General features: G+C 40.2%; 1 protein-coding gene and 1 long non-coding RNA gene across 12 annotated transcripts in view; both read left to right on the top strand.

The window, feature by feature from the left end:
- The window catches only part of SCAI (suppressor of cancer cell invasion), a 156,434-nt gene that overhangs the window by 87,257 nt on the left and 53,957 nt on the right, over positions 1–15,220 (top strand). For all 11 annotated transcript variants that reach the window (XR_014827224.1, XR_014827233.1, XR_014827227.1 and 8 more), the window contains 3 exons: positions 8,074–8,169; positions 9,022–9,108; positions 10,570–10,668. Coding sequence is in view for 2 of the 11 variants with exons in the window: in XM_084996037.1 (XP_084852163.1) it covers positions 8,074–8,169; positions 9,022–9,108; positions 10,570–10,668 (282 nt within the window). In the remaining 9 variants the exon portion in view is untranslated. The remainder of the gene's footprint in view (positions 1–8,073; positions 8,170–9,021; positions 9,109–10,569; positions 10,669–15,220) is intronic.
- LOC146407266 (uncharacterized) lies at positions 661–4,732 on the top strand. Its single transcript, XR_014827777.1, has 2 exons — positions 661–3,205; positions 3,505–4,732. It is a non-coding gene; the product is annotated as an uncharacterized LOC146407266 (long non-coding RNA).

Here is a 15,220-nt window from a genome sequence, read left to right as displayed (position 1 = left end):
AATTTCTAGTAGCCAGATTGTAAAAATTTTTAAAAGTGATTAATTTTAACACTATATTTTATTTGATCCAGTATATCCAAACTATTTTTTTCTTTTCCAAAATATTTTCTTTTGAGAGTTCCCCTATAGTGTTGTGGGTTAAGGATCTGGCATTGCTGCAGCTGCGATGCAAGTTGAAACTGCAGTGCAGGTTCAATCCCTGGCTTTGAGAACTTCCACATGCCATGGGTACAGCCAAAAAAATTTTTTTTCTTAGAACATGTAATGAATAAAAAGACAATTTAACGAGATCCTTCATATTATTTTTGTGCTGTTTTTGAAGTACACTGAATATTTTACACTTTCACACATTTCAGTTCAAATTAGACACATTTAAATTACTCAGTAGCCACACGTGGCTATTGGCTCAAGCAAAATTCCTCCCACTTCAGCTTCTGTTCTCAAAATGGAGCACTGTGCTCTGAGGTGAATATACACTGGCTGCTTTGGAGTGCCAGTCTTCACAGGCCAGCCTATGTCCCCATTGTTTTTTCTTTCCCTTTTTCTGGGCTTGCACCAGAGGTATGCTGAAGTTCCTGGGCCAGGGATTGAACCTGCACCACAACTGTAATCAGAGCCACAGCAATAACTAAGCCAGGTCCCTAACCCACTGAGCCACAAGGGAACTCCCCCCATAGTTTCTTTTTTCTCTTCCTGTCTAGATGCTGATGGCTTTTGGACTGTTGGTGATGTGTTCCTGCCCACCTATGTTTTGGGATTTGAAGCTTAACTTTTCAGTTACTATATTAGTTTGCTAGGACTGTCATAACAAAATACCTCAGACTGGGTGGCTTAAACAACAGAAATTTTTTGTCTCACAGTCTGGAGCCTGGTTGTCCAAGGTCAGCATGTTGGTGGGGTTGGTTCATTGTGAGACCTCTCTCCTTGGCTTGCAAATGGCTGTTTTCTTGCTATGTCCTAGTGTGGTCATCCCTTTGAGCGTGTGTGTCCTAGGTTCCTCCTGCTTGTAAGGACACGAGTCTGAGTTTTTGACTTATTGGAGGTCAACAGCTTCCCAAGAGTGAGCTCCCAGAAAGGGACCTTATTAATGTGGAATCAAAATCTAGGTTGTGTTTCCCTGTAATAGAGAGGAGATAGCTTTGGATTACAGGGTAGAAGGATTGTGAGTTTCAGTCATAGCTCAAGGATTTACTGGCCATGAGTTCCCAGGCAGCTCACTGAAACTCTCTGGTCCTCTTTTGTGTGTGTGTTTGTGTCTCTGTGTGTGTTTACACGTGCACATTACTGTGCTGGAGAAGCCAAGCATTTCAGGACAACCAGACTAAGGAAAGAGAAGCCGGTGAAGAAACTTAGAAAGAGCAGTTACAAGATGATGAGGAAGGGGTGAGCCATGTCATGCCATAGGGAGGACCGAGAGGAAGATGGAATAGTGTCTCTTGAACTTGGGTTTTAGGTGTGGGTAGACATCAGTGATCTCAGCTAATTCAGTTTAGTAAAGACGCTTGATTTGTAGAAACCTGGAAGAAAATTTCCCAAGTTTCGACCTCTCAAAGTTACATTTGAAACATCTTTGAGAAGTAGGTTTAATCAGTTTCCCAACTTTTGTTTAGATAGAGTTGAGAATTTTAAAAAAAAAGTGAGATTAGTGTCATACTTTCAACTTCCTCTAAAGAATATGAGCAGCCATTTTATAACATTGGTGTCTTTGGACAATATGAAATATAGGGTCATTTAGCTTATGGGATAATTCACACAGCCCCATTTAACTTAATTCCATGGACCATTAATTTCCCATCTCTACTGACACTAATAAAGACCACATGATATATTCAGAGTTTAAAACCAGAGTCAAGCTCTGAATAGTAGAAGAATTTATCTGAAACTCTTTATAAAGTACCTTAGTTTATTTTAGACTCTAATCATATTAGAGTGATTTGTACTTTAGATTCTATGGTATGTTTAATTAGAAAATGGGTGATCATGGAACTTAGCCTTTAGGAAGTTAAAAAAAAAACCTTAAACCCTATAATTGATAAAGAAATTGGCTGTCTCTATAGCTAAGTCTTTAGACTGGAGTGATAGATGCTCTAAATTGTTTTAACGACAGTAACCATTGTGTACAGCTATAAATCAGAAAATACATATTACAACTTATGTCTGGAGCCTTATTCTAACCTTTGGAGATCACTTTTTATGTGCTTTTAGCCCTCATAGAAAATTCCCTCACCCTAAAACTCTCTTTCCACCAAACACTTGAAATTATGGAGTCATGAAATAGAACACTGAGTTCTCATTCTGTTTTCTCCTTTAACAAGATGTATTATTGAGGTTTATTCCATGTGTCCGTTTTGGAAATGCGAAGGAACTTGTAGGCAAATGCTTACTTGAGAATTTGCATTGAGACTTATATAGTGAAGAAGCTCACAAGTTGTCAGTTCTCATGAAGTTGATGTTGCTGCCTAATGCTTTTATATAAATTAGTCTTCCTAGCAGGAGCTCTTTGATAAGAGTCTTAAAGATTCTAGCAACAACTTCAATTTAAAAATGACTGATTAGCTCTTCCTAACGCAACAGCTCACTAGAGATCCATGGAGACATAAAAAAGATAAAAACTTGCAGTCAATGTGGAAACTAGTATCTATAGTTAACTTCTGTAATGGGAAATGAGTATCTGCTTATCATAAGGATAATGGAAATAGATTTAAACTGGAATTTCTAGCTCATTCTTGTAAGGTAGTGTCTGAAAATTCTGAGGAGGAAAACCTTTCGGTTTTTTGCTCATTGTCTTAATGTCTAGTACAGAAACGCCAATCTTCTTTTACTCATTAATTCCACTTATAGGAATGTGCTTTCTACTAGATCACATAACCTTTCAAGATGTTTATTGTAGCATTTAAAAAAATTGTATTTATTGACTTTTTGGCTGTGCCTGCAGCATATGTAAGTTCCCAGACCATGGATCGAACCCAAGCCACAGCAGTGAGATGAGCCACTGGAGTGACAATGCTGGATCCTTAACTGCTAAGCCACATGGAAGCTCCTATGTATTATTTTTATGACAGGGAAACACTGGAAGCAATATAAATGTCCATCAGGAGGGGCTTGGTTAAGTAAATTGGTTCGTTTTATGCTATCTCATACAGAGTAAGCATTGCCATAATTCTATATACATTAAAGAAACATGATATATTATTCAATTAAAAAGGCATGTTGGAGTTCCCGTCGTGGCGCAATGGTTAACGAATCCGACTAGGAACCATGAGGTTGCGGGTTCGGTCCCTGCCCTTGCTCAGTGGGTTAACGATCCAGCGTTACCGTGAGCTGTGGTGTAGGTTGCAGACGCGGCTCGGATCCCGCGTTGCTGTGGCTGTGGCGTAGGCTGGTGGCTACAGCTCCGATTCGACCCCTAGCCTGGGAACCTCCATATGCCACGGGAGCGGCCCAAGAAATAGCAACAACAACAACAACAACAAAAGACAAAAAGACAAAAAAAAAAAAAAAAAGGCATGTTATAGAACATTATATAGTTTGATCCTGTTAATGTAAAATAATAGAAAAATTTACATATATATTTAAGTGTGCATAGAACAGCCATTTTTAATGGTGGTTTTTTCTGGGGACTAGAAGAGATAAGCAGTAGGGTATTTTTTATTTTTTGTTTTATATGCCATATACTATTTTTGTTTTCTAAGAGACATTATTTTCAGAGTTGAAAAAGAAAGAAAAACGTAAGATCTCTGTGATAGATTGTTTGTAAAAGTCATTCCCTTCCCCATATCCATGTCTATGAGATTTGCTTTGGCTGATGGGACAGTACAAACACGATGCAAAGATTTGAAAACAAAAATGCACAATAGAGCTGCCCTCTCTTTTGCTGCTCTTGGGATCCTTTCATCCAACCTCTTGTAAACAGACCCAGGCTAGCCTGTTGGATGATGAGAAACACGTGACCTAGCACCTTAGCCACCCACTGTTAGCTGTCCACATGTGCATGAGTGAGGTCTGGCTGAGGCTTGTGCTGTAGTTTTATTAGCTTAGAATTGCCTTTCTTTCTTTTATATATCTAATCTCTCTTTCTCACTCTGATGATCTTTCTCTGTTGCCAATTTAAATCTTTCTCTTCATGCAGCTTTTCCTGACTCCTCAAGCCCCACAAATGTGTCTCTTTTCTACACTCTTCTATTACTTTGACTCAGTACCATATAATCCAGTATTTATGTCCTTTTTTCTCTTTTTCTGTATATGTGTTTGTCTTTTCTAACAAAATAATAAGCTCCTCGATTGTAGAGATCATATTACACATGACTTTCTCTGGCCGTCATAATAACTAGTACTTGATAGAATTCTGTATGTAGTAACCAGGCTTTCTCCTTGCATCCAGTGTCTTCACAATACCCCTTTCCTAACTGTAGTGCAAGTGTCACCAATAACAAGATACCCTACTGGTGCAATAGAAACTGCATTTGTTTCTGTTCTGTAGATATCTCATTTCTATGAAATCAGTATGTCCTTCACTAAGTAAATAACAAGTTTGTGTGTGATCTCTTCCTGCCAATTAAAAACATGTATGTGTATTATGTACAGTGCTGCATATATATATGCATACATACATATATATTTGAAAATGTTAATGATATAATGAGTGGAAATTTTTTACATTATGAAATAAGGCAAATACCATGCCAGTGGGTATATAGAAAATCTGGAATGATATTCATTTCTCCCTCCAAAATGACGAAACAACATAAAAAATACATCAAATTTCTATAGATATGTAAAGTTTACCAAGAACATTCCGCTTTTTTGGTTATATGAAGTAAAGAAAGAATTTCTTTTCTTCTTGAATGTTAAACTTAGGTTAAATGAGAGAAGTTACATTTAAAAGTCTTTCCTTTTGCTGCTAAACATTTGAGTATTTTCTTTATTTTGTATTTTGGTAGATATTTGGATAATACGGATCATTCTGAAATAGAGACTGCACTGCTTAATTGATGGCATTGATCATAGGGGTATTGATTGATTTAGACAGAGGTAGTAACACAGAGATAAACGATGATGGAAAGGAGTAGGGAGACCACAGCAAAAACACTGCATTTTATCTGACAGCCCCAAGAAGAAGCATTTGGCCCTTATCTGTGAAGCTGGTGATAATACATCAGAATCCGTTGTCCTATTCTCTGCTCTTGTATATGTTTGAAACTTTCCACCATAAAATTTTTTTAAAGAAACAACTTTAAAGGTACTTTTCACAAAAGCAATAAAAATTAAAATGTCAGCAGTAATGTGAACCAAGAAATATTAGATCTTTACGGAAAAGATTGTAAAGTTTATGTAGTGACGATACTTTCAACATAAATGGAAAGAGATGCTATTGACACTACAAATTACTTTAAAAAGTCAGTTCCCCAAATGGATCTCTAGATTTATTTAGTTCCCGTTAGACCTTTTTTTTCCCCCCCTTTGCTAGAACTTTGATAAGCTGATTTTAAAATTTGTATGCAAGTACAAGGAACCAGAAAAGCAAAGGCACTCCTGAAAAAGAAGAAACATGCCCGACTTACTATAGTAATTAACAAAAAATGCTAATGAAGAAATAGAAAAACACACCAGTGGAATAGAATCAAGTCGTGAGACACAAACCTAAAGAAAAACTGGTGACTGCTGTTCTGGTTCTAGCATATTTGTCAAAAGGATATATAATTTAAAAAATTGTTCATATAGGATTTGTAATACATATCTGAAACTCAGCTTTGGTTATATTAAAGAGTTAAATTGGAATGGCAAAACTTTAAGTCTTTTAAAAGACTGTATTTAATGAGGTCCTGCTGTATAGCACAGGAAGCTATATCCAATCACTTGTGCTAGAACAGAATGAAAGGTACTATGAGCAAAAGAGTGTATACATATGTATGACGGGGTCACGTTGCTGTACAGCAGAAATTGGCAGACCAATGTAAATCAACAATAAAAAAGTTAAAAAGACATATCGATGAATTTCTTTTAAAAGAAAAATCACTAGACACTAAAGGTGAAGATTGGTAAATTTGATAACTGCTTATTTTAAAAAATCATCAATAAAATGAGAAGTCATGTCATAGACTGAGAATTGCAGAGGTTTTGCCCTGGGGATGAGACTGTCTTAAGTGGCAGTGATAGCTTGCCTTTCTCAATTGTGTCTCGTACACTTTTGTATTAGGGATTGTTGTGTATCTTTCAATCTTGAGAGTTCTGGAATTTGTGGAATTTTCTCTTTTCCTTTTCAACCCTGCTTGCAGCTAGTTTTTTTCTGAGTTCATCTCTTTCTCGTGTTTTGTGACGTGCAGCTAACAGCGTACAATTTCTTGGCTTCTTTGTATAAATCTACAGATTTATTAGTCAAATTATCTACTTTCCAAATTATTGCAGGCAAATGCTTTTTTTTTTGGCTGCTGGCCTGTACCACAGCCACAGCACTGCCGGATCTGAGTCACTTCTGTGACCTACACCACACCTCATGGCAATGCCAGATCCTTAACCCACTGAGTGAGGCTAGGGGTCGAACCCTGCTCCTCACGGATACTAGTCGATTTGTTACCACTGCGCCACGACTGGAACTCCACATTTTTGCCACTGTATTATGTTAGCCTTTTGTACCAGTTACTTGCTGCTCAGTCCCAGTGGCAGTGTCATATATGTATTTCTTACGGCAATAACCCAGTCCTGGTACCAGTTTCTGTACTGGTCTCTCCTAAATAATGCTGCTGTAACAACTCCAAAATTTTAGTACCTTACTACGATAGAGATTTATTTCCAGCTCCCATGTTAGCCACAAAGTTATATGCAGTTCTTTTTTTTTTTTTTTTTTTTTTTTTTTAATACACTCGCAGCATATCGAAGTTGCCAGGCTAGGGCCCAGGCTAGGGATCAAATCAGAGCTGCAGCCACTGTCCTACACCAAAGCCACATCAATGCCAGATCTGAGCTGCCTCTGCAACCTATACCACAGCTCACGGTAACCCTGGATCCTTATCGCACTGGGCAAGGCCAGGGATCCAAAGTCCTCATGGATACCAGTCGGGTTAGTTATCACTGAGCCACCACGGGAATTCCCTATCTGCAGTTCTGCGGCTCCATTAAATGTGTCTTACTCTGTGTTCCAGGCTGAGGAGCAGCCAGCCCTATCTTGGTCTTAGGAGAGGGAAGAGTGAAAATGCTGAGCCAAGAGTTCCCAATGTAGCGCAGTGGAAACAAATCTGACAAGGAACCATGAGGTTGTGGGCTCAATCCCTGGCCTCGCACAGTGGGTTAAGGATCTGGTGTTGTCGTAAGCTGTGGTGTAGGTTGCAGACGCGGCTTGGATCTGGCATCACTGTGGCTGTGGTGTAGGCCAGCAGCTGTAGCTCCGATTCGACCCCTAGCCTGGGACCCTCCATATGTCACAGGTGTGGCCCTAAAAAAGCAAAAAAGAAAAAAAAAAATGCTGAGCCTTGTAATACCTCTTAAATCTTCTCAGGCATGTTGCAGATCACTTACAATTACATTTCATTGGCCAAAGTAAGTTATGTGGCCAGGCCCAGTGTGTGTATGGTAGGGAAGTATTTATCTCTAAGGGAGGTACTGTGAGTCCCCAGGCCCAAGAATAAGGGTGTCTAGTTCTGTTTACAAGGAGGGGATAGAATATTTGAGAACAATGCCATCTGCACATCCATTTCTAGATCTATTCCCTAAAGCAGTGTTTTCCAAGTACAGAGTTCTTAGCTGATGACAAACATATGGAAGTTATCAGTATGTGAGTGAGTGTGAAGACGATCACCCAGGGAGAGGGGAGGCAGTGCTAGAGACCTCGTGGGAGAGGCATCTACAGAGGAGACTACTAATGAGCTGTCAGAAGTCGCAGAGAAGAACAGGAAAGACTGTGCCCTGGACCCCAGGAATAGAACTGTTTCTGCTCTAAAAACTGTGACTTAAAAAAAAAAAAAAAATAGGAAAGCCTGAATGCAAATGCTTTAAACATATCGTTTATATCATCCCAAGACGTAATTTCCAAATAGCATAAAAGATTCGAAATTAATATATGTTTATTTGTTGTTACAGAGATTTGCCACAATATGGGCAGAAGCAGTGGCAGTCCTATTTTGGAAGAACTTTTGATGTTTACACCAAACTCTGGAAGTTCCAGCAGCAGCATCGGTAAAGGATTTTTGTATTTTTGTAGTTAAGGGAGAGTAAGGGTCCACTTTGTATTAGTCACAGTTCTGACCTTTGTAGTGCCTTTTATCTCTTGGTGCATTTTAATGTATTCATCTTCATGACCCAAACGAAAATAAATGTATTTTTTCCTACTTAGTTAAGGTTTTAAAATGCAATGTTATCGGATTTTTAAAGACAATATCATATCTGAAATGATGCAGGTTAATTCTAACATAGGTAGACTGATTCATGGTTTCATTCTAAAATAGGTGTTGTTGGAGTTCCTGCTGTGGCTCAGTGGTTAACGAACCTGACTAGTATCCGTGAGGATGCAGGTTCCATCCCTGGCCCTGCTCAGTGGGTTAAGGATCCGGTGTTGCCGTGAGTTGTGGTATAGGTCACAGACATGGCTCAGATCCTGCATTGCTATGTCTGTGGCATAGGCCAATGGCCACAGCTCCAATTCAACCCCTAGCCTGGGAACCTCCATATGCCACGAGTGCAGCCCTAAAAAGACAAAAGACAAAAATAAATAAATAAATAAAATAAAATAGGTGTTGGGATTGGACAGAGCAATTTTGGGAGTGTTGCTTCTAATTTTCATCAGCACAGCTCAGGGAAGTTTCTTTTTATCTTGTTGTATTTCGGGTTACTTTAAATAGACATGTAATAAATGCGTTTTGAATTTAATTGAATGATTATGTTGAAATCTCATGAAAAATTCATGAAATCGAATTCGTGTATTCAAAATTTCCTGATAAATTGGGTGATATTTTACCCTACTAACAGATTTGGTTATTTTTGAAATTTATAGTCTTTTATTTCTATTTTCTTATCTCCTCTGTAAAACAGACAAGTCTTGGATAATCGGTACGGCTTGAAGCGGTGGCAAATAGGGGAAATTGCGTCTAAGATTGGGCAGCTATACTACCACTATTAGTAAGTGAACTGCAAATGGTAAAAATAAAGCATTGTCCTGATTTGTATGCGGAAGCATACATAGATACTTACTTGATAGGAGGGAAAACTAAGGAGTTACAATGAAATCCTAGTAGTTCAGATCATCCTGACCAACATGATTTGATCAAGATGATCAAAATGACCTTCAGGTTATAAAACGACCTTCCACAATCAAAGTGACATTAGTTGCTTCAAAGGCTCAGCTTCCAAACATTTCGTTTGGCCAGATTCATTTATAAACTCAAAGGAGTATGATCTTGGTTTTAAATAAAAGATGGGAGTTCCTGTCATGGCTCAGTGGAAACGAATCGGAGTAGCTTCCATTAGGACGCAGGTTCGATCCCTGGCCTTTCTCAGTGGGTTAAGAATCCAGTGTTGCTGTGAGCTGTGGTATAGGTCACAGATGCGGCTCAGATCTGGCATAGACCGCATATGTGGCTGTGGCATAGACCAGGGGCTACAGCTCTGATTTGACCCCTCGCCTGGGAACCTCCATATGCCATGGATACGGCTTTAAAAAACAAAACAAAAAAGATAAATACTACATGAATTTATGGTTCTTAAGGCCTCTACTTGAATCTTGATACTGTACAGAGACATATCATAATTTCTATGTTTGAATGAGTGGTTTTCAGGAGGATACTTTAAAATTCATCCTCATAGGATGTGTCTGAAAGGTGACGTGAAGTCAGTAAAGCAGTAACATCTACCTAGTCCCAATCATGAGTCAAGGAAAGAAGAGAACTCCTTTTAGGAATCTGAATCTCATTTTCATTAAGTGATATCAGGTATTTCATAAAAAGGCTTGGCCCATTTGTAATGTAATAGGCCAGAAAATTCCTTCCTCTTTCTGACTTTTGGCAGGCCATCCCGATTCCCATCATTAAAATCACTCTCCCGGGTGGAGTGTTTTCTTAAGAAGTCCCTTGTAAAACTAGAAATGTTACTGTACATCAACTATACTTCAGCTAAAAACACAGACAAACTAGAAATGTTAAGCAGAAAATCTAATTCTTTAGCATCCTCAGAAGATTAATACAGATTGTTGCATTTCTGAGTCCTCTAAGGAAAAAAACGAAAGAAATGAGCCAAGGGACAAATGACTCTGTATGGACTTGGGGAAGGTCATGAAAGGTCTGGTCCTGGGTGGAAGGATTTGACTGAATGCAATCCTACTTGGAGAATGAGAATGATTTGTCTCTGGGTGGCCATCAAAGACAACTTGGGAGAAGGGGGGAGGTATTATTTAAACGATCATTATTATTATTTTTACACACTCTTAAGGGTGGTATGATTGTTGCTTTGCTGATTCAGGTTTAGGATCGTCATCACCATCCCCTGGAGTAAAGGAACAGAGGAATAATTGTACAAGTATTTATCGTGGTTTTAAAGAGCTTGAGGCACTGTCAAATTTAAAGATTTTTTTTTTTTTCCTCATAGCCTACGCACATCTGAGACCAGCTATCTGAATGAGGCTTTCTCCTTCTATTCTGCAATCAGACAGAGATCGTATTATTCTCAAGTCAATAAAGAAGACAGGTATGCACCTACTGTTTTTAGAAAGAGGAAGATAGAACACTTAGAATTTCTACTCTGTGTGGAAATTATGCAGAAAAGCACTTTTTTTGTTTGTTTGTTTGTTTTTGTTTTTGTCCGTGCCCCCCACTTGCAGAGGTTCCTGAGCCAGGGATTGAACCCTCACCACAGCTGATCCGAGCCACTGCAGTGACAACACTGGATCCTTAACCCACTGTGCCATGAAGGAACTTCAGAAGAGCACACGCTTGTTCATACCTTTTATTCATTTAATGGGCTTTACTGAGTGCCTGCTATATACTAGGCTTTTTCTTTTTTGTCTTTTTTAAGGCTGTACCAGCAGCGTATGGAAGTTCTCAGTTGGAGCTGCAGCTGCTGGTCTACGCCACAACCACAGCAACACCAGATCCGATTTGACCTACACCGCACCTTACAGCAACGCCAGATCCTTAACCCTCTGAGTGAGGCCAGGAATCAAACCTGCACCCTCATGGATACTAGTCAGGTTCTTAATCTGCTGAGCCACAATGGGAACTTCTATACTAGGCCTTCTGAAGCCTAGAGAGGTATGTTACCTAAATGCAATATGTGTTAGAGCTGTTGGAACAGATGTCACAATACCAGCATAGAGTCAGACAGCAAAAGAAGAGTGGATTTTTTTTTTTTTCTTCTTTAATGAGATATTAGGGTCACCTGAAGTTTCATGGAACAGAAACAGCTCCCAAAGTGGGGCTTAGCTAATAACCTTTATTTAGCCTGTGTCATCTTAATTCAATGCAGTCAGAAGCCTTTTGACCCCTGTCATGTAGAACTAAAGGAAAGTCTGTAATGCTGTTTTGAATTTTCTGGTACCATTTTGCAGACATATCATTTTTTTCCATTGTCAGAAAAAAAAAATGATGTAGAGGTCATTCATTCCTAATAGTAATCACTTGAGCACTTACTATGTATCTGGCAGCGTGGTCAGTGCTTGAGTGGGAGAAGAGAAAAGGAAAGATGCTGTGTAAGTGTACTCTTTTCCTATCAGACAGTTACCTTTTTGTGGGAATCCCAGGCATATTTGGTAGATTCCAGATAAGGATAAAATATTAAAGAAATCAAGGATCTGCTGGAAAATCTTTATTGCTAGCATTTCAAGAATTGTTGGGAGACAAAGTTCAGGCATAAAAGATCTGAGAGTTCCTGCTATGGCTCAGCAGGTTAAGAACCAGACTAGAATCCATGAGAGTACGAGTTTGATCCCTGGCCTCGCTCAGCGAGTTAAGGATTTGGCATTGCTGCAAGCTGCGGCATAGTCCACCAATGTGGCTCTGATCCGGTGTTGCTGTGGCTGTGATGTAGGCCAGCAGCTTCAGCTCTGATTTGGCCCCTAGCCCGGGAACTTTCATGTGCCTCAGGTGCAGCCCTAGAAAGAAAAGCGAAAGATCTGAATATTCTCTCTACTCCCAGCAACAGAACTCACCATTGTTACATAAGTGAAAAGATTATATTCTCTTAGCAATAAAAGAAAATGCAGTTTTGACCTGTTTTTCTAGAGAACACTTTGTGGTTGGCCATCATAAGCTTTCCAGCCCAAGTAGCAACATTTTGGGGAAAGTCCCACTTCTGTAAATTCCCTTCATTCCCTTGCAAATCTAGTTCAGACTTGTCTAGAGGACTTGGCTTGAAACAAGTGCATAAATGTTGAATTCTTCCTTTTACCCTGGAGTCTTTTTGTCATTGCCTCACTTCATTCTTCTATCAGAAGTTCCATCAGTTCCTTTTCCTTCAGGTTTTCTTACGGTTTGCTTCATATGTTTTCAATACAGACATTTTCCCTCCAATACCCCCCCCATTTTTGATATTCATGTTGTACAGTTTGTCTGAATTCTAGATGAGATAAATTATGTCTCTTTTAAAAATGTAAAAGGGCTGTGTAACATTTTAGGAGTATGAAAAATTCATAGAGTGTGTATGAAAAACACATACATAGAGAACTAGTTTAAGCAATAGCAAAATACCTTATATAATTCACTTTTCTGCATTCTCTAATTTGCCAAAGGGAAATTGGATTTAGGTCCCTTGGCTTAACACCCAACAATTTGATTTATTAGAATCATTTACTTTCTTTCTTTTTTGTTTTTTTGCCTCTTTAGGGCTGCACCCATGGCATATGGAAATTGTCAGGCTAGGGGTCAAACTGGAGCCACAGATGCCAGCCTAGGCCACAGCAATGCGGGATCCGAGCCGAGTTTTTGACTTGTACCACAGCCCAGGCAACACCAGATCCTCCACCCACGTAGCAGGGCCAGAGATGAAACCCGCATCCTCATGGATACTAGTCAGGTTTGTTACTTCTGAGCCACAACAGGAACCTCAAAATAATTTTCTATCTTAACAGCAAACACCACACAAAGGAATTGTTTTCCTGTGCTGCCTCCTAGAGCAGGGCAGATGAACAGAGGTAGGATTATTTGGAACTAGAATGACAAAATCTCTTGCCTTAGGCCACCAATTTAGAATCAAAGAACAATCCAGTATGTAAAATCTTGACCTCATTCCTTGCACTTTAGGAAGGATTTTTGTTGTTGGTAGGTTTTTTTGTTTCTTAGTTCACACAGGGCCAGGGGGCCAGTCAAGGTAGCACTTGGTGACAGCTACTAGAATCAACAGCTGGTAGATTAAAATGAAGTAAGAAAGTATTTTACAATTTCGCAGTTGCTTTAAGAGACAAAAATCTCTCCTCACAAGGTCAAGTTCTCTCTGCATTGTCTCACTACCTACGGATTGTGTCAAAGCCAGGAGGAGTGATATACTCCAGCAACTACCAGGGTGACTGCCTGTCACCAGACCCAGACAACTCTCACAATGTCTCAGTTCCAAGGGTCCATCCTGTCTAGTGGAGGAGACATTAGCACATAATCACTTGTCCTAAGAGCTGCAAAGCCAACAGTCATAAATGACTAGGGCTGAACCTAGCTCAGAATTAGATCCAGAGAAGGTGACGTTTCCAAGCACCCTGGCGGGGGAGAGGTGTTGCCATTAGTCACCTGGAAAAACACTTTCTCAGGCAACAGTATCGTCAGCATCTCACAAATAGTGGGCCTGGCAAGTTGGACAAAGCTGCAGTTCTTGAGTGCCCGAAGAACTCTGTCAAGAGAATCATGATGTCAGCTTCAGTGGTGACAGTACTGAAGTGGTTTTCTTGTTGTTGTCTTTTTAGGGCCACACCTGTGGCATATGGAGGTTCCCAGGCTAGAGGTCTAATTAGAGCTATAGCCTCTGGCCTATGCCACAGCCACAGCAACACGGTGTCTGAGCTGCATCTGCGACCTACACCACAGCTCACGGCAACGCCCATCCGTAACCCACTGAGTGAAGCCAGGGATCATGGATACCAGTCAGATGCGTTTCCGCTGAGCCACGATGGGAACTCCCTGAAGTTTTTTTTATGGTGGGAAATGTACATCTAAACGTGAAGACCTTGGCGTTCCCAATCGTGCTTGTGAGGAGGACTTGCTGTTGCCCTTTTCCGGTGAGGTTCATAGGATGACTCCGCCTTCTGCAGCAGGTGGAAGGCTAGGGACCATCGTTCAAGTTTCCAGGCTTGATAGGAGTGCCTCTCATGTACGCGAGTGGATAGCACTGACTTACTCCACCTGTGCTCGGCTGCAGCTCAACACAGTGGTTCCCAAAACAGAATGTACGCACTCACTTCTGTATTTTTATTTAACACAGGGCTCGGCAAACTATGGCCTGTTTCTGTAGCATCTGGTAGCTTAGAATCACTTTTATTTTTTTATTTATTTATTTTTTTTGTCTTTTGTCTTTTTGTTGTTGTTGTTGTTGTTGCTATTTCTTGGGCCGCTCCCGCGGCATATGGAGGTTCCCAGGCTAGGGGTCGAATCGGAGCTGTAGCCACCAGCCTACGCCAGAGCCACAGCAACGCGGGATCCGAGCCGCGTCTGCGACCTACACCACAGCTCACGGCAACGCCGGATCGTTAACCCACTGAGCAAGGGCAGGGACCGAACCCGCAACCTCATGGTTCCTAGTCGGATTCGTTAACCACTGCGCCACGACGGGAACTCCAGAATCACTTTTATATTTTTGAAAAGTTGTGAACAACGAAAAGGTGAATATGTCACAGACATTGTATTTGTCCTGCAATACCTAAAATACTTACTGTCTGGTCATTTGCAGAAGGTTTGTCAATCCGAGGTTCAATATATGTGCATGTCGTGTATGTATGTTAGCATACAGATTCATAGAACCTGTTTTGTCCTCAGAAAATTTAAAGGCGTTGTCCTCAAGAATATTTTAAGCATGGATTGACATCATCCTCCTACAAATCTTCCTTCCGCATTGACTTCCACTTCTGACAGTGTGTCAAGCTAGATAATCTAAAATGCTGCCTTCAAAACACCTAGAAATGCTGAGTGAAAGAGATCAATCATCCCTTTACCTGAACAGCTTAGCTGTCAAGAAAGCGAGAGAAATCCCAGGACATTAACCCTCTGACTCATGCTGTGACAGCCTTGGGCGGGGGGCGGTCAGTTTTGGTGACATAAAGAAC

Source organism: Sus scrofa, chromosome 1, assembly GCF_054392235.1.
Source record: "Sus scrofa isolate SSC_HxYL_T2T_F1_AM1 chromosome 1, Sscrofa_HxYL_maternal_Yorkshire_Landrace_v2.0, whole genome shotgun sequence".
NCBI classification, from domain to species: Eukaryota; Metazoa; Chordata; class Mammalia; order Artiodactyla; family Suidae; genus Sus; species Sus scrofa.
The sequence above is the reverse complement of the archived record's forward strand: the minus strand, read 5'-3'. Positions and strand labels throughout refer to the sequence as shown.